At 45.2% G+C, this 20,832-nt stretch overlaps 1 protein-coding gene and 1 long non-coding RNA gene across 3 annotated transcripts in view; both read right to left on the bottom strand.

Annotated features, from left to right (window-relative positions):
• The window catches only part of LOC310884554 (uncharacterized protein), a 465,563-nt gene that overhangs the window by 138,808 nt on the left and 305,923 nt on the right, over window positions 1-20,832 (bottom strand). For both annotated transcript variants that reach the window (XM_083806495.1, XM_083806497.1), the window contains exon 2: window positions 13,406-13,515. In XM_083806495.1, coding sequence (XP_083662621.1) covers window positions 13,406-13,515 — 110 coding nt within the window. The remainder of the gene's footprint in view (window positions 1-13,405; window positions 13,516-20,832) is intronic.
• On the bottom strand, window positions 15,265-20,624 carry LOC310884563. Its single transcript, XR_014574283.1, has 2 exons — window positions 19,245-20,624; window positions 15,265-19,040 (listed from the first exon to the last, which is right to left on the bottom strand). It is a non-coding gene; the product is annotated as an uncharacterized lncRNA (long non-coding RNA).

The raw sequence follows: 20,832 nt of genomic DNA, 5'->3' as shown, positions 1-20,832 counted from the left end.
GTTTTTAAAAATAACCTCTTACTGTCAGCGTGACCAGGCCCTTTGTGTCGTTAAATTTTACTTGTTTTTTTACTCCCATCCCCAAGTTCACCCAGTTTCACCCAGATGTTTCTCTGCTGCTGGTACCTCGGGATTGCTGATGCCCACTCCAAGGTTGTATCGCCAGTTGGTTCACATCTACTTTTTGGACAAGACAATAGTAAAATCATAAACCCCAGTATCAGCCCTTGAAAGATTTGTAATCTGCCTTCTCCCTTTATTTGCTTAGTGTACCTGCATGAGTGTGTAATATCTTGCATTGTTTTATTACATTCTTTATAGAAATTCAGGCAGATCAAGTCCACTGAGACGCAGCTGCCTAACCAAAAACTGCTACTGAAAGCCAGTACATCTACTACAGGTAGGGCCATGTGATGTGTCCTTATTTCTCTCCAGATCATAAACCTTATTTCCTTCAAAACAAGCTCTAAATCCTCAATTATTTTTTTTTCAAGCTGGCACGATGTTGCAATCCATTGACATGAACCATCATGGACTGCCTACAGTCCAGGAACTGCACAGTTTGAGCTGAATTCCAGCCACCGATGCCCACTTATGAGCGCAAGACAAAAGCCTGAGCAGCTCTGTATACGTCTACTCACACCGCAACCAGATGTCCTGGGTGCAGAACTAGTCCTGAATAGGTGTTTTACACCAACACTTTATCCATTCACACAGCCCCTACTGCTCCTGCTAACAAGACCTGTGTGCCAGACTTCCTGCCTCTGGGAGGAACAGAGGCACTTAACACCACTTAAAAGACGCATTTCATTTTCTTTTAATCAGATGTCACGGAGTAAAAAAAGACAAAAGATTAGGCCAGTTCTCCCTCATACAGAATAAACAAGCGATGGGTATGATGGGAAAAAATAAAGGGAAAAGACAAGCTTAGTAGCAATTTTTAAACGTCCTGTCCAGCAAAGTGTGTAAGCATATGCTTACTGCTTAGCCCTGCACAGGAGTAATTGCACTAAAGCATCCTGCTTGGATTTCCAGAGGTGGATGAACCCAGTGATGTCAGAGCAGGAGCCAGGCCAGTTTCCCGATGCTAAAAATGGTGTGCATTATTGACGTGTTTTGCAGGATTCGGTCAACCTCCCTTCTGCTCCTTTTTAATACGGTGGGTGTTAACGTATCAGGTGTTTCAAATTGTACTTCTAAAATATTCATTTCTCTGAATATTAGATTTCTAGTCATATTATTTAAATGTATCAAGAAAGCTTCAACTAAATCTTTTAATCCCATTTGATCTACAAACAGAGCTGCAACATGACAGGTTGGATTAATGCATTTGGCATTTGTGAAATTATAAACCTCACACTGCAAACAGACAGCAACTGCTGCTGCTCTTTCCCTTCCGCTTTTGTAACACCAGGCTAAACTAAAATAAACCCCTTCCCTACATCTACATTTGATTGAAAGATAGACATGCAGGAAAGGGTGAAGTATCCTAAGTGATGGGCTCAGTGGGATATTGAATTTATGTCTACGCTTTGATGCTTCTGGGTTTCGTTTTCTGCTCCTGAGTAGAATTAATTCTGTTCCCCACAGGAGCCGATTTGGTATTCTACATAAAACCCCACATTTTATTGTTTTATATCCAACTTTCAGGGAAAGGCAAGAGGTCAAGGGGAGACAGAAGGAATGAAAGGTGGAAAGAGAACCTTTTACAAGCCAAATACCGTTAACACCTTTTTTAATATACTAAGATCCATTTTGTCTGTCTTCATTTCAAAAAAAAAAAAGACAAGAGCTCTTTTAAAGGGGCCCCTGAATCCTCATTTCCAATTCCATGTCCTTCCTGACAACCCTTTACCTTGTGTTCTTGACAGTTGCACAACTGACAGCGTTACTTTTCCTCTTGTGCTCCACAGCCAGAGCCAGAAATGAGATCGCCAGCTCCCCGCGGGGCCTGACCCAGTGCCCCCGAAGGCAATGGGGAGAAACCCCCTCGGCTCCGACCCCAGGCTCCTGCGCCAGCTGCGGTGAAGCAGGTGAGCTCTCCTGGAGGGCCCAGAACCAACAAAACGTTGCCAGGCTTTGGCAGACGCTCATCGGCATTCAGAGCAGCAGCTTCCGTGGCATGGAGGACACTTCAAAGAGCCTAGAAGCAAATGTATATATGGAACAAGGCAATGAAAGGGAGCACAAAAGGCGGCCACAGGTAGGGAGGAAGAAAAGGGCAATGCTTTAACCCAGAGGGCTTTGTCTGAAAGTTTCCTTCCTGAAAGCCCGGGCCTAGCTCACAACATGACGCTGCTCCAGATTTTTCACTGGTCTGAATGTTAAGCTGATGGTCAGCTCATGCATTATGTGTTATATAAATATGCAGGCTTCCAGACCCAGCAAAGCTCTTCCAAACTTGGCAATTACACTGAACCAAACTAACCTTGCTAAGACAAAGCCTGCTCCAGAGGCGCCTGTGTATGGTGTGGAGGGATGTTTCAAACATCTGTCCGCTTTCTTACACATCTATCCATTTGCTTACCAACTGCACTCCACTGGGTGTGCCCCCGGACAACCCGAAGTACCCAGGGCTCGAGCCAGATGGCACCACACCCCCTGACCCCGCTGCAGTGCCCTTGCACAGCTCCAAGGACAGATCCCTGTCCGAGATGCTCACCACCCTCCCAAAGCAGGGCGAGGGGCACAAAGAAAAATGTTGTGCCCAGGACCTGGGTCAAGGTCCACCCTCCTGAGAAGCCCAGCTGTCAGTTAGAGAGCACAGGGGTGAGGCTTGAAAACCAAGGACCCAAATATAGCACATATTTGTCTTCGGATGAGTTTGCAGATAGCTTGACACAAAACCTCTAACTTGTACTCTGAAATTGACTGTTCTGCAGAAATTTTATCAGCAAAGCGTTCATTTGGAGAAGGATAAAACCTCCTTCAGAGGCAGGGCAGAAGCCCCATGAGGAGGCACCAGGTCTGCACAGGACCCCGCGGTGCACACACAGGCACTGTGTGACCCCTCCAACCCCGGTGGGGATGAACCTACAGCAGTCATGGATGCTCAAACTGGGCCCAGATTTGTTAAATCCTAGGGCCTTGGACAGCTTTAATGCAGCCCTACTTAGAGCCTGCAATGTGCGAATGACTCTCTGCTATTTTGGCACTAATAGTGTCAAATGGCATTAATTAAAACAAAACGCTTATAAAACAGGCTGGATTCATCAACAATACGTGAGGAGATATTTTTTCTTTTTTTTTTTTTTTGGAGAATTTTAATGAATAAACAGCAATTCCTATTCATTATTTATCTACTTCTGAATTTTAATGAATAGTTCCCAGCGCTCATTAACAAATCTCTGTATTTATGGAAAACTGGCACTTCATAAATATCAAATTGTGCTATTTTATGTGCTGGTTTTATATAAATATAGAAATTCTGTAATTATCACTCGAACTGATCATTAAAATTCAAAAGCAGATAAATAAGCTGAAGCTTTCTGCCTTAGTATTCAGATAAAACATTTTTCTTTTCTTTTCTAAATGCTTCCCCGTGCCCCCACGTGCCATGCCCTCTCCTCGGGGTGGCATGTAGCCACCGCTTGCTTTGCAGGTACCTGCTTTCTGCTGTGCTGTTTGGGGTTATGCTCCGTGCCAGCAGCGAGGGACTCCTTTGTTCGCCTATGCTGGCGTTTTCTCAGCCTCATCTCCACGCTGCCAGCATCCTGGTTGGCATTCTCATTTTACACTGATCTGTCCTATTTCCCCTGACGTTGTTATTGACTTTTGTATCGCTACAGCACAAACCATTAGCCATTTTATGCAAATCCCTGTGCTGAATGAAATCTTTGTCAAGTCCACAAAATCGAATTCCAACTTGCCATGCAATGTAACTGTATAAAGTTGCCTTTGTTAGGCACAGCTGGGAGGAAAACCAATCCCATCCTATCCAAACCAAACTAAACCGATGCAACCCATGCTCCACATGATCATGCTCCTCTTTGAAGTGCAGAACAAGCCCTATTCTGATCTCTGTTGTGTAAGGCAAAAGCTAGAGCAACACTGGTGCTGTCCAGGAAGCCATACAAAATTTGTATCGCTTTATTTCAGATCAGTGCTTCTTCCAGCATCAATTAGCCATATGAAGAGAAAAAATGCATTGAGGTAACACTCCAACAACACCCTGGTAACCTGCACTTCAGCTGGCTTCACAACACACTGTCACCAAATCCGCAGGACATGACAAACACTTTCTAGAGGTATGGTGGCATTCCCATCCCACAGGACAAGGAACTAAGGCGAAGAAGGACGTAAGAGGGGGTCACAGAGGGGGTCTGGCTCAGGGGCAGTACCGCAGTGCTTACCCAAGGGGACGAGCACACAGGTGGTATTTAAAAGACAGACAGAACTACGACTCCTACAAAGCAAAACATGCTGAACCTAAAAAGCCCTCAGGAGATTATGCAGATAGATTATTATCAGGGCAATGCAGCAGCCTTGTGTTAAAGGTTATTCCCTTAAATACCAGACCAGTGAAAGCCATTGCATTTAAGGGCAGGAAAATTTGTCTGCTCCCTGATTGCATCAAGCCACGAAACCAAAGGTTCCCCAGGTTTCACCTCTCTGTTTAGAGAAGTGTGTGTGCATTTTTTTAGCTATTTCTTAGGCTTTTGCAAGTCCTGCAATGCCCTTGCCATAATAGCCTGAGATACTTGTGAGGATTGTTAAAAATGTTCAACAAGATGTAATAAGCAAATGCAGCAGCCATGTCTCCTAACAACTATTTTTTATTCTTTTTTTTTCCCTTTTGTTCAAAAATCCTAATCTCCCTGTGGTTTTGCACATTGATGCACCTGTAACAGAACAGACTTTGGATCTCAAAGACTACGGCACCATCTGAGCACCACCTCATTTATCAGGTTTGCCATGGGAAAACTCCCTTCCAGTTTCCTGACGAGGCTGACGGGGTTCATAATGGCTTGGTCCAAAATTTCCCTTATGTGCTTATCTGCTCCCCAGAGCTAAATCACACCAAGGCTGCTCCAAATTGCAGTCAACCAAGTCAACATTCAGTTACATCACCTGTGAGATGACACTTTTCTCTTTTTCTAATCCATTTTAACTGTAGAAAAGCATGGTTTAAAGACAGCGAGGAGTCTGATGCATTTTAGGAGCAGCTTCCTCTTTGCTATTAACATCAAAGAGGACAAGTGGTGTAACAGCTCCTCACCTCATTTCTTCCTTGAGCTTTCCTTTGCCTCCTCTGACACTGACGTTGTAAGCATCTTGGAGCAGGAAGAGTGTGTTTAGTCTGTGGTGGTATGGCACCTCACATGATGAGGCTCCACTTCATCACTGCAGACCCAGAAATAAAGATAAGACAATGAGTAAGATGGATTAGCTATGGCACTTCACTCTAGCCATTAAAAGCAGGTTGTAAAACTGTCTGGCCAGTCGCTGGGAGAAATCATGGGGATCCCTGCATGTAAACCTCATCTCCCAGGACGATGGCTGTCTCATTAAGGAATGCTGCAATCAGCTGCTTCCACAGGAAAAAAAAAAAGGGAAAAGGAAAGAAAAAAAATCCTCTCTCCACACTTATTTTTCCCTTATCTCTTTACTAGTTTTTAACTCCAGCTCCACTTTTTCGGTCTGACCCTTTTTCTATTGTGCCGAGCTCCTCCACAGTGCTGGCAGCTGCTATTCAGAGAGTCTGCAAGGCAGCTGAAGGCTGAAGGTTTCATTATAGCAAAGCCCTCCTAATGTTGTGCATTGTGCATGGTTCAGCAGTGCAGTCATTAATCCTCTCCCACTGCTCTCTGCCACCCCTGGGGGAGGTTCTACTCCAGGAGGCATATCCCCTTGGCCTGTCATGTTGAGAGCCAGAAGCTCTTGAATTATTTTTGAATTTATTGCCACAGTTGCAGCAGAAACATTTGACTTTTCTGTCTAAATCAATACTGGGTTCCTTCCTCTTTTTTTTTAAAGGACATATGTCTACACAACTGCTTCACTGCCAAGCTCTTCAAAAGCGCAAGCAGAGTCAGCGACGTTGGATCGTTCTGGTGGCAATTCAGTACGCCTTTCAACTGCCTATCTACAAGCAGGTCAGTCTTGTACTATTCAACCACATTCCCCCTCCATTCCAGGTTTGATGTTGACCTACTTTCCCATGTCATAATTCACTAATATTCCCCTCAGCATCCAGATAATAAAGTGAGCGAAAAAATCCAAATCCGACTTGCACCAAGCAATTATTTTCACATCCATCTGTATTCGCTGTGTTAGTGCCAGGGTTTTGTTAATGCACAATAGAGGATAATGAGATCACTTTTTAATTCTCCATCTTCTTCCATCTGAAGCCCTGAAAGCACTGGGGAAGAGCTGTCATGTTTTACCAGGGCAGCGCTTCACACCACAGTGTACCTGATAGCAGTTACGGACGTGTGTTTACAGAAAGGTGCAAGGAAGAAGCAGATAAATAAACCGATGTAAATCCCTATGTCAAGCATTTGGCATAGTTTCAGTAACACCTCAGGCAATTTGACTCCCTTTACAAATACTGATCCTTTAAACTAAGTCCTCGGGTAACCTTCAGACAGAAGCAGAGGTGGGGAGATAAGGTGGTTTGGTTCTGTCAGACACAAAGGCTTTATTTTTCCAAGTAGCCCACGGGCTGTACACATGGAAATGCAGCACTGCAAAACACGATGCTACGGAAAGGCTCCGTCCCTGCAACAAGGAGATGTAGGTCCAAACTCCCAACGTCACCCAGTCAGAGCACTACACGGCACGGTGTCCCCATCAGGGCAAGCTCACCGCCGCACGTACCGCTCAGGAAAAGGAGCAGTGCCGAGCTGCTCAGCCGACCGCAAAGCCAGCCCTGGCCTCCCGCTCCTGTGCTCAGAGCCGTGCCAAGGCACAGACTGGCTGCCACGCAGCGAGTGGACAGGGATTGATAGGCCTTAGGGCCAGAAGAGACCACGGCGCTCATCCCGTCTGCCTTCGCACCGACCATATGCTGTCAACATCTCACAGATGTTACGCGGACTGCACGGGACTTCTGAAGGCTTCAACCAAACAGCCCTGCGCAGCCGGGTCGTCTTCTGCCTACGAGAGGGTGTGTGAGTGTTTACTACTTGTTGGAGGAGAATAATGGAGATATCAATATTTAACAATGATATCTGAGGCCTACCACACGAGGAGAATGTAGTGTACTAGTAGGTTTTGTTTATTTTCTTATTTCTAATTTTTCTCCCTTCTAAGGCTCTTATGTTCCACAGCTCACTGTCATATGCTCTCCCTAATGACAGATGAAGCAATGTCCTGCCATCTGCTGCACGGAAATCCCTCTCCACACCCCTTTCCAGGAGGAGATGTACATGAGACCTTGTGTGCCTGTGGCTTTGTGGTTCACCGTGTGCCTGTACCTGCAACAGCCATTTCAGGGAAGCACATTGTGTTTCTGAAAAAGAAAGCAGAGGAGTTCCGAGTTATGATTAGGACTCAGATCTGTGGGGCAAACGGGCACAGGTTTTAAACTCTGCAAGTTTTTGCAGCACAGACTAACTAGAACTCCAGCACGACAAGTATAAACAGGCAGAGGGACATACTAGCTACATTCAAACCAGAAGACTTAGGGACGCATATAACCTCCTCTGTACCAAGTCACAGACCAGGATTCCACAAGTGATCTTGGAGTAAGGTCTGAAGCCCTTGACATGGAAGCAGAAGTTTTCCAAGCTGTGCTTTGTTTTAAATATGATATATTTTAGCTGCTAAAACTGCTGTGTATTCAGAGAATCTCCAAATATGCACAACATAAGCTGAAAATACCTAGATGAACTTCTTGAGTCGGGTCAGATGTTTGTTGGTATTCTTGAAATAATCCTCTTGATCTACCAAAAATTACTAAAGAAAGCTTGACATAAATATATTTGAAGAAACTCTGTTGCATTCAGTAGAACTGGGATGTCAGTTTACACTAGGATTAAACTTGGTACACACAATTTTCACTGTTCTCAAAGTCCTGTTTTGATGAAACAATCTGTGTTCCTGAAACTTTAGGGTATTCCCCAGAGTGCAAATTTCAGCAGTAGGCAGAGCGATGCTACTTCAGAAGGTTCCCTAAGAGTCAACAATGCCACTCCTTGTCAAAAATAAATAAGGAAAACAACACTTTAAATCAAAAGAAAGGGCTGCTTCTTTTTAAAGCCGAGGTGTTTTTAAATCATCAGGTTAGAATAAGTGCAATATAGTCTGGGTTTCTATAAAAGTTAAAGTTGGACAAGTCATTCACTCATGAACTGACTATGAAGTCTCCTGACATTTGTCTGTACAAAAGTAGTAACTACGGGTTAATCAAGTTCCACTGAATCCATTTGTAATTGTGTTCTCTGTAAAGGTGACATCAGGCATCAGAAGCTACGGTGCACATCTGCAAGATCTGCTAGTGGGAAAAAAAAATTCTGGCCTTACAAATGCCTCTGAGAGCTTCAACTGACTCGACGCATTGCTGGATAATTACATTACACAGATAGTTAAAGTCTCTGGAACAGGTTTGAGTGCATGGGTAGCTGCTGGATAACTGCAAGGAAAGAAAAATGAGGAAAGATTTACTATAGCACAGGAGGACGATGTGCATGTAGACATCTTCTAAATAGAAAAAGCAGCCTCCTCCAGACACATTTGATGACAAGAAAATGAGCTCAGCTCCCAGACTATGGTCCAAGTTCACAGCTAAAGTTGTTTCTAAGCCTTGCAGTTGGCACCCTTTCCACCCCATCCAAATACAGCCAAACACAGCCTCCTGAACATGGGGAACTGGCTGGGGAGCAAGGAGACCCATCCTCAGCTGTGACCACACGCAGAGCTGGACTGAAGTCAACCAGGCTCTGAGGCTTTTGCCAGCCTTGCTGCGAGGTTCTCCTGCAGAGACCTTCCTGCCCTCACGGAACATCATTTTTCTATCCAACAGCATCACCATAGGGGAGACCAAACAGCTGCAGACCGCGCCAGTGGTGGGCCACACCACTGAAATCTATTTGGAGGATGCTGCCACCAGTGGGTGCACCTTAGAAATGAGGTTTACCCTCAGGAATGTGAAGTGCATCCTGCCAGAGCAGCAGGATCCATACAGGAGGCCAACAGGCAATGAGAGAAGTGCACATGAACTGGAGGCAGAGGTGAGCCACCCACTGTCAGCACGTGGTTGTGCCTTGGCAGTAATACATTTACACATCCATGAAAAAACAAAAAACATGCAAAACAAAGCAATATGGTTGCAGAAAGCTAATCTCAGGGGGAGTGTGAGCATCTCCCAGTGACAGAGAGCCTCCACAATATTTTGCACTTGTATTTGGAAACAGAAGCTGCTCTGGAAAGAGCCCAGTTGCAGCTTCAGCCTTTTAACAACCAGGCCAGGCAGGTGCAGATCTGCATTGAATGTCTGAAATTTCCACTGGGCTGGAAGTGGATTCAGCTCAATAAATGCAGGAACCTGCCCAGGCTGACTGACATGGCGGGAGGCTATCAGGGGCTATCAGCTGCTACTGAGTCACTTGGGCAGACAGCCCTCCTCTGAAGTTTTACGTGGGGCTTTGCTGAGCTTAAGGCTGCTTTCTCACCTTGCTTCTCAGGAACTGAATAGCTCGAGCATACTGTTAACCTTGTGCATAGGAAAATACATCCTGCTTAACGCATGATTTTGCAGACCCAGGATGTACTAGCATTGCTGTAAATTTAGCAATTTTGCTGTCTGGTCACATTTCCTCCCCATCAGCCTGGGCAGTGTGATTTGTTGCCCTGGAAGAAAATTGCTATCATGTTAGCAGCACACAGCAGCAACCATTCTAACATCTGACACAGCCGTGGTAAGCTCCTGACCTGACATTTAGGAGAGACTCGTTTCGACTCCATTGCGCTTTGGAGTAAGCCCTAAAGACCTTGCCCATGCTTCACACCAGCAGCGTTGCCTGTGATCAGCGCCTGACTCTTCATCTGCTGTGCCTCCTGGGGTCTTTTTATTCTTTCTGGACATTCAGGCTACAAATGGCAGCTTCTCAAAACTAAACGGCTGGCTTGTGGCTATGGAATGGGAGGTAGAAGGCGTGGTTAATTCCCAGCTTGGCCACATGCATCTCAAGTGATATCATTCAGATTTCAGGGCCTGGTTTATCCCAGAAGCACTAAGCTGCCCCGAACTAAGCAGCTACCTAACAGAGCTGGATGTGCTTGCCACACCTGCAGATCAGGTCCTTAACATCTTTGCTAAAGGCCCTGTTAGCATCAGCAGCTGAAGGGCAGGCACAATCCTACCGCCTTTCTTTGGCCTGGATCTCACTGCCAGGCACGCTCCTCCAACGCGCTTGTGCAGCACCGAGCACACAGAGCTCCGGGGGGTTCAACAGAGGAGCAAAAAGAGAGAGTGAGAGAGAAAGGATCTCCCTTACCAGGGGGTCAGCAGGAGGGGGTTCTCCTACACCCTGGGAAAGCTGATCAGAAAACGCCAGAGGGAAAAAGGATTCTAATCCTCCCAAACAAACTTGGAAGATTACACAGGCTGACTCATGGGCACATTTAATGGGTTTCTGGCAGAGTGATTGTACCTCCTCATTTGAACTGCTCAAAACGAAGGCAGAATTTTAGTCACACAGAAATTACATCAAAAGGAAAAGCCAGATGTTTTGTGAATCCAACCACTAATGAGCTACAAGTGCTGGTTTTTTCCATTGTACAAGAAAATTATGAATTTTTAAACATATACAAAACAAATTGTTTGTGATTACATTAGACCTTCAAAAGAAAGTGGGAACATAAATTCAGAGATGAATAGCATAATATTGGATGCTTGCCTCACTGCTTGACTTCAATAACTTATCTCAATAAATCCCCCAGCAGAAAGCATCTTATGTACTTCAAGTCTGGAGAAGATGAGACATGAATGCTGGAGGAATTACAAGACAGAGGGGCTTTCTTGCAACAGTGAACAAGCTGAAAATTACAAGGTAATGGAAACTCAGCAGGAGGCCCCGTACCCTGCCATTAGCTAACTCCTACAATGATTGCTGCAGAAATCACTTAGGTTATGTAAGCACCGTACACTGTTTCTGCACTTTGCATCTCTCTCCACCTAAGCACACAGACAATTTAATTAGGCAAGAGGAGATACCTGAGCAACAGGGACTTCAGCGTGCAGATGAAGCAGAGCTGCCTCCCCGACCAAAAGCAGCCCTCTGTCCCAACACGGCCGTCTGCCTGTCCCTTCTTTGTTGCACTTCAACACTGGCTGCACAGATCGGTTTATTAAAATGTTTACCTTTTTTAAGCCAATATAGCCCCGTCCTCCCAAAACCACACCACTATCATGACTGCGGAGCTTGAGGGAATGATGAATTAACAGCAGAAGGCAGGAGAGCATCAGGCTTGAGTTGCTTATACAGCAATTAGTGCAGGTCTCTCATGCTTCTCACTATGGTCTCACCCCAAAGACACAGTTGTTATCCCAGTCTTGGATAAGAAGTCAGATTCATATAAACCTCCCTACGCTTTGTTTCTTGTTTTATCCTCATTAACCTTGTGGTTGGTATGTCCTTTTTCCAGTATAAACAGGGAAGAAGAAAACCAACCCAGCAGGTGCAGTGTGGTAGGGTAGAACAGGAAGTACATGCAAAAGAAAGCAGGTCAGAAGAAAATGCTTCCTCCAAGAAGCTAGGACATAGAAACAGAGGAAATCCTCTGCTGAGAGTTGGGAACATGCAGGGAATACAGGGGAGATCATATCAGACTTTCCCCAGAAGCTGGGGAAGGCGAGAGCAGGAGTAATGTCTAATGGAGCATCACTTCATACTTACGAAGTGACACTGGTGCTGTGAATGCACTTACAATGCAGGCACCTGGAGGCACAGTGCCAGGACTGGGGAGCAAGGCACTTAGCCAGGGGCCCTGCGGAAGGGCCCTCCGGGACAAGGGGGCACCAGGAAAACATTGCAGGCCCCAAGAACTGCTCTCTTCTACACTCCTTTATGCTATCACATCACAAAGCTGTTCTAAACCCTGGCTGTTACAGAGCCTGAGGTTTCAGAAAAGCCAAGTGAACAAGATGCCCAGGCTATCCTGAAGTTCATGTTTCTCATCCCTCAATAAGAAGTTTAACCCCACAAGACCCTGGGCTGTGTGCCACTGGCCATGGCAGAGTTTTAGAGCCAGAGGACAGCTCCTCCTCCAAAAACCACGGTGGCCAGAGACATGATTTACTCAGCAGAGAGGAAACAAGTCACAGAAGATCAAACCTGCAGCCTGGTTTTTGATCTTGGGTGCTTAAAAGATCTGAACCCATATTTAGGTACTCACATGAAGTGTTCCTGTGCATAACTGTGGAAAGCTTGACTCTGAGGGACTTCAAGCTAGATATGACTTGACACTTCTGATAGCTGTGATTTTGTATACATGCCTGAGAGTCAGGCCTAACCTTACCTGACATCAGTCCCAGCATCCCCCAGAGAGAGGTCAGAATCAAGCCCACACCGGGGCTAGATTAAAGCATGCCCTAATGGAAACCCTTGCAGTGCCTGTGCAATGCTTTGGCTCTGCCTCAGCTCTCAAAGAAAGGGCTGGGAGTTATTTCCTCTAAGGCTGTGCCCCTTCCACGCTATCAGCATGTGCTATAACCATCAGCAACTCCTTTGATATACACGGCTTGTCTTTAAACTCAGCCCTCCTCCAGCATCCTCCAATCAATACTTTACCAGGACTTGGGAGGTACCTTGGTATTTTCCAGTAACTGTGACAGAAAATGCCAGCTAGATTGCAAATGCCACTGCAGCCACCAGGTGACATTTACTCCTGTGCTGGGCTTCAAAACCAGTGGGACAGATTGTGTTCCAAGCAGGAGGAGGGACAAATTTCACCCTCTGTCTCAGAGATGTTTTCATTATGATGACTGTTACTGTTATGAAATATGCAACAATAAAATCTTACCTCACTGTATTCTAAAATAATATTATCTAAAATCAGAAAGATACCAAATATTAACTTTTAAATATTCTTGTTTTTCTTCGGTATCCAGAGGACAAGAAGTTTAGAAATACCAGATAATCAATTTAATTTGTACCAACTTGTAATTACATTTGCTCTACAGCTCTATAAATAAAGGTGGCAAGGGAGGAGGGGCCCCTGCAGGATTTTTGTGGTGCTGCCCTGAAGAACCTCAGAGTACTTGTGTGAAGTTCTAGCATGAGACCAGAATTGTTTTTAAATCCTCTCAATAGCACTTATACAAGAACAAAATGGAAGATGTGGAAAAGTAACTGATATTCACTCTGAATGAATATCACTGAGTCTACACCTCCCTCTGTCTGATCAGGTTACTTACAGGATGAGCTGTTGTCCTTGTTTTGCAGTCTGGCTGCTCCTTTACCTGTGCTAGATGTCTCTACGTGCAGCTCTCTCATTACTGATGCTGCTTGACCTTTTAAAAGCAGAGTTTCATCCTCTTCTGCCTTTCGTCTTCTTCCATCACTATTCAGGCTGCAACGAGGACAAGAAATAAGATAAGTTCTTCAGTTCCACTTCCCTAACTGTCCTTCCCTTCTGAACTCTTTCTAAGTAGGATCCCTATTCTACCTGAAGAGCTATCCTGCAGCTATCCTGACCAGCACCAGAGCTTGCACGGTCTGTGCCTGATTTAAACCAACAAACCGACAGTTTTCTTCCTGGTCTTGGCACCTTGTATGGCACAGGAGTACTTCAGCCTCAGCAAAACAGTACGGCAAGACATGTCCCTTGTGCAGCAGAGACCCGCTGAAGTGCTTCCCTTCCCCTCTCACTGTATGATGTTAAACTCCGTACCCCCTCCGCAGCAGCAGAGCATCAGTGACAATTTTGCCTGTCTAATTCAAGCACAGTCAATTAAATGACAGGAAATAAATGGCAACTTTAATAATACTCCGTAACTAAAATGACTCCACAATAATTTTAGCTTTATTGCTCACTTGTGTCATATCAAGTATCACATTATTCTGAAAAGCATTCCTAGAAGGCAGAAAAGAAAAAAAAACAAAAACAGAAAACCAATTCCAACAACCAAATAATGAAGCAATGAAGCAAGGAAGCAAAACTAATGAAAGAAGGGACCAAAGTGTGCTTTCTGTTTTCAGGTTTACACTGTTGATCTCTTTTGTAACAGCAGGCATAGCTCAGTGCAACTGATGCAGTGACTTGTAGATGCTTGAAGTAAAGTTGGTGTTTCACAGAAATTCACGTTTCCAAGTTTTGTTATGCCAAGACACTCAGCTATAGCCAGACACTGAGTCAACGCTGAATATTCACAGGAAAAAATACACAGTTCAAACCTGGGATTTAATACTTTGAAGTGTGGCATTGCCTCTGCTCCTTTAGAGATATCTGCTGAAAACTGACGTACAGGCAGACCAGATTACTTACTGCTGACATCAACTTGCTTCACCATGGATTCTTATTTGTTCTGAATGATCCTCAAGAACTGCAGAGTGTTAAATGCACACGACTAACCAGTAAATGTTTATAATGACAGTTATTTGTCATATATACTCTTAGCACTGGATGTCTGCAGGGTGGATGCAGGACCAGGCAAGAAAAAGAAACACTGAATAATTCACGTTGGAAGGGATTTCTGGAGGTCTTCAGGCCAACCTCCTGCTCAGAGCTCTTTCAGCTGTATCAGGTTGCTGAGTCAAGATTTAAATAGATTCTGTCTGGTCAAGATTTAAATATCACCAAGGGTGAGATCCCAGAACTTCTCTGGGCCCCTGTTCTGGTGTCTTACCACTGAAACTGTTTTCTTTATATCTGGAAAGGCATATCCAGAAAGGTTATATATCTGGAAACGTTCCCTAATTCCTTTTCACTTGTATCACTGCAATTTCCCCCATCAAACACTGTGTTTCTTGCCTCTTCTCCTACCCTTCTAGAGGTAAAGCTAGAATTAAGCTGTGTGGAAACCCTTGCCAGCATCTGTATTTTGCAGTATTCTCTAATAACCAGCTTCTGTGCTTATATCCAGAGATGTGTTAACTCTTACCAGGATCTAAGGTCTAACCATGCAGTTACTGAGAGTTTTCCCATAAGCAACACCTAACATCATCCTGTGATGTCAATGACAATTTGTGAATGCTCAGCAATGTTTTACATTATTTAGTAAGGACTCAAATGAAATCAGTACTAGCTGGGATTTTGCTGGGCTACTGTATATGCTGCAGTAATGTGCACTGACAAGCAAATTCATGTTTTCACAAAAATAACAGGGCGAGGAAGGATCAGTGAATTTGCTGGAACGCCTGAAGCATGTCAGCACAGGAGACGTGACAGTAAAAGAAATGTTATCACCAGCTGAAGCCATGAGCTCCGTGGTCTGAAAGCAGCTCTGGCTGGCACTTTGCTTATCATTAAGTAGGAAGTCATTCAGTTTCTCTCCCAATATTTGCTGCCGTAGACCTCAAATACAATTCTTTCTGAACAGGAAAGCACTCCACAGATGAATCAGTTCCATTCGCCACGAAGGCAAACTGGTCTGCTACATAATTGATTTTCCACAGACAATTGATTTAAACTTTTCAAACCCCTCATGATGGCAGGATTAGATCTGAGCCTTTACAGTGCCCTACAGTTTGCAGGGCAAGCTCTGAGCCACGTTGCTCTTTCACTGACTTCTGCTTAATTGGATGAAGGGGACAGAGTTCAAGGGCAAGCCAACAGAAAGTATTTTATTTAAACATAGCCCTAAAGTACCTGTAATGAGGAACTGTCTCTCTCACTCCCATGTATAAATGGCAGGAGCAATGTTTCAATTCCATTCACCTCTCTTGGCTATGTGGTTAATACGGAAACCTGATTTATTTTATCCTATAGCATTAGTTCAGGGAAATGTGTTTATTATGAGTCCCATTATAATATACTTAGCACAGTCCTTTCAAGTCATGACTAGAGGTTTATTTAGGAACTAATTCAGCACCAACTGAGGTTAAAAAGAAGCTTGCAGGTGTCAGTGGAAACTGCATTGGATCTTTACTGACTGTTACAGTTAAAATAATCGGTATTAGAGCTGAGGGAAAGCGATTAAACATTTTTACATACAGTTTATTGACATAAACGGCGTTACTTCTCTGAGCACATTATTGTTTCCAGTAAGTTTTCTTCCTAGGTTATATGGGAAATACCAGACCTCTGTGGCTGCTGGGTGAATGCATTTCCTTCTGACAAAAGTGGAATTTGGAATTCCAGAACCTGGAGGTTCCAACAGCTGCTAGGATCACTTCCAGCCACGTCAGGATGGTCAGGCAGCAATGAGCCCTCTGCCTGCAGAAACGCCTAGAGCAGCCACCCCTGCTTTGCGTAGGGGGAAAAATGACAAAAGTTTACAGTATTTCCACATCCTTAAATCTTTCTGAAATTAAAAATCAAATATGAAAAAATCTCAGTTTACAGAATATTCTCTTTTTCAGTCCAATTGAGCACTCATCTATTTTCCTGCCCCAGTGCAGAGGATATACCATCCCCAGAGGCCTCTGTGCTTACGGTGGTCACAGATAGTAGCTGGACCAGAAAAGAATAACAGTTAACAGAGGTGATGTTTTATAAGACATTTTAAATCAGTTAATAATGCCTGAGGTTTGGGGGCGAAGCAAAAAAAACAGATTGGGGATTTGTCAGCAAATCTGACAGGCATGTATCAGCAAACACAGACCGTATCACTAAGCTATTTATGTTCTGAGCACCATGCACTATTTGAAATGACCAGTGTTGAATTGCATTTTCTGTATCAAGTTGTTATAATGAAAATTTCTTTAGAACTGTATTTAACCTAGCTGAGAAACACTGCTGTGACAGAAACCAAGTCAGCCAGATCTTTCAGGTAGATCTGCCCAAACCTATTCTATTAGGACACCGTGGAAGACCTTGCGGCTTTAACAACCAAAACCAAGGTTTTCTTTGAAAAGGAACATGAACTAACAGCTTTTCTTTTTATAAAGCTCAGAACTGTGTGGGTTAGATACAGGTTCCCACAGTGTTGCTGGGGGACAGATCCTTTCCTTAAGGCGTGCTCTCACCTCAGGGCAGCGCTCCACAGCTTGCTGCCATGCGGAAAACTGCGTGCAGGCACTCTGGGTAGCGAGGAAGTCTTTTTGTGCGCCCCCGCCAAGGCCTGGTATTGTCCCTGACCCCACGGTCAGCAGCTGCACACTGGGCTCTCCCTGTGCCCAGTTCTCCCCCATCCCTGCCCCAAAGTCTCTCATAAGCATGCTCCAGGACAGAGAGGTCCCCTGCCCCTCCCAACACCTGACCCAGCAGCTCCCTTTCTGAAGGCCGATTATTACGGTCAAGGATATATAAACATCATAGGAAAAAAATAATCATAGTTAAAAAAAATAAGCAGCAGGAATTTTGACAGACCACATTGCTTTTCCATCCACAAATGGAACCAGAGCTTGGTTTGTTAATGCCACCCCAGGGGTACCGCAATGTCTGCCTCCAGACAGAGCTGTGATTAACTCGGAGCTGTGATTAAGCACCAACGCCTTACCCGACCTGTGAGGCCAAACGCCAAGAAATTGACTGACCGTGCCAAGAGGCCGTGTCTGCTGCCTGGTGCCCCAGGAGGGGTCCCCACTTTGCAGGGCGGTGGTAGCCCCCAGCAGCTCTGCAGGGGCTCCCCACCAGGGTTTCTCATTGGAGCCTCCTGCAGCGCTCTGCAAAGGGCCGACCACGTGCTGCCTTATTGCAGATGGGGAACGCGATGCGAGGGTTTGCCCGTGCTCACCCCGAAGGGGAGTTGGGGGCGCAGGGAGGGCTGGCAGCTCCTCCTGCCCTGACGTGGGGCCGCAGCACGTGCTGTGGTGTAGCAGCCCTGCCAGGGGCCCGTGCGTTGCCAGCACGTGGTGGGCAGCCGCTCCAATGGTTTCACACGTCCAGCAGTGACCACAAGACAGCAGTTTCCACCCCCTGCATTCAAGTTCCTCCCTCCTAAAGCACCAACTGTGGCGGCCAAACAGCCAGCCTGACAACAGCGTCTGAGCCTGAGACAATCAGCTCAGGACAAAGGCGAAGATAATTGCTATTGTCTCGCTCTCATCATAACAGTGCTGGAAGAACCAGGCTCCCACTGCCTCTCCTTGCCACATAAAAAAGTAGGCTGTTTGTTTTTCTTCACAGCGACACTATGAAGTTATTCTGAATTAATATACGAGCCAGTCAATAGAGAGGTTACTCCTTATGGCAGGCACGCAGGACACCCAGCTGACAAGGTGTTTTTCACATTAGAACAGCAAGGTTTTTAATGGAGTGTAAATGTCTTTAATCACCCAGGCTAAACAGCACTAAGCACAAGTTCAAGGTGACTCCAACAGCTCCTATTCAAAATCTGCATTTTCATCTTCCTGAGATTAATTCATATTTTAATCGCTTGTATCACCGATTGAAGTGCTAGCGAAGGGAGCGCTTTCATTCCTTTCATCTCCTGCTTTCGCTTCGCACAGGCAAGGCTGGACGCGAGGCAGACCTACAAAATTACCCTGCTTCGGGGGACAGCACCTGGAACAAGCGGGGAATGGTGAAATCGCACAGCAGAGGTGGAATCAAGGCCTGGGGTCACATCGCCTAATGCTTCTCATGGCATCCCACACATTTAATTCCATATACCGCTACCAAAGCGAGATAGACTTGATCAATTTCCTCAAAATTTGATCCAGGAAGATATCTAGAGAATCCAGTGAGCTTGCTGTGGCCCTGAGTCTCCTCCTTCACAGGGAGCTAAACCAACAGACACAGTTCCTCCTCCTAGCCCGACAAAAAGAGCCAGGCAGTACCGCAGCTTCACCAAGGAGACAAACAAGGGCGGCTGTGATAAATGTAGATAACATCACACGTCGGTTGGAGAAGGGACGATGAGACATTTTGTTCTTGCCACAGCACACCAGCGAGGAGCTTTCAAAGAAGTTGAAAGGAGGAAAATTCAAAGCCATCAAAAAGGAATATTTCTACTGTGATTAGCCTACAGCACTCATTGCCATGGGATGCTCCTGAAGGAAAAGCAAAAAAAAAGATTTGAAAAGGCATTGGAAATACATCTGCCTATCAGGGCTGTCTCAAGTTGATGGCTGTCAAAACGGGGGAAGGGATCTTAAGGTTTTCTTTCCGCCCTGTGTGCACTAGCTATTCCTGCACCTTTCAGAGCCCCAGGGAAGCTGGGCACACCAGCAGGAGCACTCCCTCAGGCTCCTGACCTGGGGACTGCAGGGGCCACAGGCACAGGACCAATTCTTTGGGCAAGGGGCTCCTGACGCCCCTGGGAGTGACTCTGCCAGCAGCCCCTATCCTCCTCTTGGCTGGGGCAGAAAGGTCTCTCACAGCTGCCTGCCGCTCTCCTCCCAGACCAGTTTGCCCAACTTTTGAATCGCACTTCCTCCTTTAATTTGATTAGTGACAGCTGCTATTATCTGAGGAAATCTAAATTGCCTCTTCCTGTGCTAATGAATCACTGTGCTATGTGTGTGGGGATTAGAGAACAAGATGGATTTATTAATACGTTTCTAATTAAAGGGACAGTGCCACTGGAACTGTGGCTGTCGGTGAAAGGATTGTGGCAGGTTTTGGAGGTGGAGAGGAGAGCCACGGGTTGTCACTTCTAATTACAAGCCACGCTTGTACCTATATATCTTCACAGACTGCAAATAGTGAGTGGGGATACGAATTTGTGCGCTGGAGCAGGGCAGCTGCATCGATGGGGATGTCACAGCAAGCTCTTGGGTCTGCAGGAACCAGTTCAGGCCCAGCACAGGACTGAGGCCACACCGCCTGCTGCAGCAGCCAGCACGTTTTTAAACCAATGACTGCCTGGAGGGGGGAGGATGTACCAAGGAAAGGGTCATCCTAACCCGACTTCTCTCCTGCACTCCTTCCTAAGCATCCTTTATTATCTGTCAGGTAATAAATCACACCTACCTGTCTGGTTAGATTTTGGGTCTGACAGAGGCTAACCACTCGGTTAGCTAAGAGTTTTAGCTTAAAATTGCTCAGGTCTCTAACATGAGAGACTGTAATGAGTTTGTTTTCAAGATAACTGGGCACTTAAAAAATCACCACCCAGTTTACAAAACACTAGTGATGGATTTTGTAAACTAAACCTAATTTCTGTACCAACAGACCTGTTTGCAAGATGTGATCTGAATATGTGATGCCCCAGGGAGCTACTGTCATTCAGTCTGCTTGATAAAGGAAAAAAGGAGTGCAAATAAAAAATAAATAAATCTGTGTACATTCTTTTTATCTTGTACTTAATGCCAGGAACCCAGAGAGATGGCTTCTAGGCTCAAAATGTAATGGAGCAACATCTTCTGCCATGGAGCAGAGAAAAGGGACTGGTAAGGAACTGCCCTGTAATGTCTTCACAATCGCAGTCCAAACCAGCATCTTGAACCCCCAGAGATAAGAAAAAAAAAAAAGACATGAGAAAAAAAAGTCCAAGTGCAGACACGTCCCACTCCCTAAATCATGCCATGGTTTTGGAGAGCAGAATGTCTAAAATGGTATGGTCGCCCTTACGTGAATACCTTTATGTGGGGAATCTTGACTTCATGTGTGAACAAGGAATGCTATAAGAAAGCTGTAAGTCACTCGAGGAAAATATTTCTTCTTAGACTCACCTTCTATTTTAATTCTTTTGGCCTTGCTTTATCAAGATGTAGATGCAGTATCAGTAGGATTAAGACAGGACATCTAGTGAATAAACGTAATGCCACATCCAGGAGAATGAGGTGCTCAGCTATTCTGAGATGCTCACCGCAACCTTTCCTGTTCAGAAGAACAATATTC

This window comes from Anser anser (genome assembly GCF_964211835.1).
Source record: "Anser anser genome assembly, chromosome: 20".
Classification (NCBI taxonomy): domain Eukaryota; kingdom Metazoa; phylum Chordata; class Aves; order Anseriformes; family Anatidae; genus Anser; species Anser anser.
The sequence above is the reverse complement of the archived record's forward strand: the minus strand, read 5'-3'. Positions and strand labels throughout refer to the sequence as shown.